Source organism: Kryptolebias marmoratus, linkage group LG5, assembly GCF_001649575.2.
Source record: "Kryptolebias marmoratus isolate JLee-2015 linkage group LG5, ASM164957v2, whole genome shotgun sequence".
NCBI lineage: Eukaryota > Metazoa > Chordata > Actinopteri > Cyprinodontiformes > Rivulidae > Kryptolebias > Kryptolebias marmoratus.
In genome coordinates, this window is record NC_051434.1 from 469,922 (window position 1) to 471,534 (window position 1,613).

At 52.4% G+C, this 1,613-nt stretch overlaps 1 protein-coding gene across 3 annotated transcripts in view; it reads right to left on the reverse strand.

Moving 5' to 3' along the window:
- The window catches only part of ece2b (endothelin converting enzyme 2b), a 24,232-nt gene that overhangs the window by 15,321 nt on the left and 7,298 nt on the right, over positions 1-1,613 (reverse strand). For 2 of the 3 annotated variants that reach the window (XM_037975882.1, XM_037975881.1), the window contains exons 2-3: positions 1,445-1,531; positions 131-266 (exon numbers count right to left, since the gene is read on the reverse strand). In XM_037975882.1, the coding sequence (XP_037831810.1) occupies positions 131-266; positions 1,445-1,531 (223 nt within the window). The remainder of the gene's footprint in view (positions 1-130; positions 267-1,444; positions 1,532-1,613) is intronic. The other variant, XM_037975880.1, reaches the window with a different exon arrangement.

Below are 1,613 nucleotides of genomic sequence, written 5' to 3' on the forward strand. Positions count from 1 at the left end.
GGACAGAGAACAGGACAGAGAACAGGGACACAGAACTGGACAGAGAACAGGGACAGAGAACAGGGACAAAGAACTGGACGGAGAACAGGACAGAGAACAGGGACAGAGAACAGGACGGTTCTCCGGTTACCTGAACTGAATCCCAGTGCCAGAACCACCAGGCAGGCGAGCAGAGCCAGCAGTGAGACCAGCAGCATGACTGAGAGCAGAACCTCCAGCTGGGTCCTCCTGCCCAGGATGTCCACGCCCCCCTTCCTGAAGCCCACCTGAGAACCACAGAGGACACCTGAGCTGGAGGTCATCCAACCAGACACAGGTCATCCAACCAGACACAGGTCATCCAACCAGACATCCAACCAGACACAGGTCATCCAACCAGACACAGGTCATCCAACCAGACATCCAACCAGACACAGGTCATCCAACCCTCTCTCCAACCTGGTCTTTTGTCTCCAGACTAAATGAAACCAGGATCTGAAGGTCCTGGTGGGTCCTGGTGAATCTGGACTCTGTTGGTATTTTTGTTCTGCACAGGGTTTGTCTCGGTGCCGTGTTCAGGATCTAAACAGTACCTAACTTTTATTTCCTGTTTTATTTTGAAAGACTTCCTTCCTGAGTGGGGCCGTCTTCCTGGTTCCACCTGTGTCTCATCAGGTCCTGTTTGTGGTTCTGTTTGGACTCCTTCCTTCGGGTTTATAGTGTCCTCTGACCCGGTACCTGCTCCAAATCATCAGACCTTCCGTTTGATCCTTTTCCACATAAAATCATTGGTTCTGAGAGCGACCCGGTTCTGACCCAACAGTCTGAGCTGGAAACACTGAGTCACTCTGATGAAGTTTAAATAAAACTCTGAGCTCAGAACCTCCTGCAGAACACAACTGGTACCGACGAAGGTGAGCACCTTTAAATAGGCCACGCCCACAGATGATGTCATCAGCTCAGTGCTTCAGGTGCGGCTCGTTTGTGCTTCTCATCTGAGATCCGCTTCTGATTTTCTCTGGAGCCACAGGGTCCAGATTCAGGATCTGAAGAGCCGGTGGACTCGTTCTGACTCAGAGGTTCTGCTGAGGCCCGGTACAACCAGGTCCATAAAAGTCCTGGTCCAGTTTTACTCTCTGTCCAAAGGGTTCTGATCATTTGGAAACTACAATCAGAACTGAAATCTGAACAAAACCAAACCAAGAACCCCTGGTGTCAACAAAACAATAAACAACAAACCGGACCTTCACAGAACCTGCTGGTGGAACCGGGTCAGCTGCTCTCAGGCCTTCATGCTGGTTCTAATAAACATGAAGCCTTCAGAGGTTCTCTCCTGTTTGTTCCCAGGACCGTTCAGAACCTCCTGCTGCTCCTCTGTTGGTGGCCCCACACCGAGGGGCCCCTCGGGGGACCGGCTCAGGTCACCTGGAACCCCTGTCTGAGTGTGTGTGCTGCATTCACTGACCTCCACTGTGTCGGGAGACAAGGCCGCCTCAGCAGGAGCGTCCGAGCCATCCTCCTCCTCAAACGTTGCTCGCTTGTAGCTGGACATCTGCAGAGAGACAGAATCTGGATCAGAAGCAGAACCAGGACCTACAGCGGGTCCTGGTCTGAGCTCAAGACAGGTTTGGACC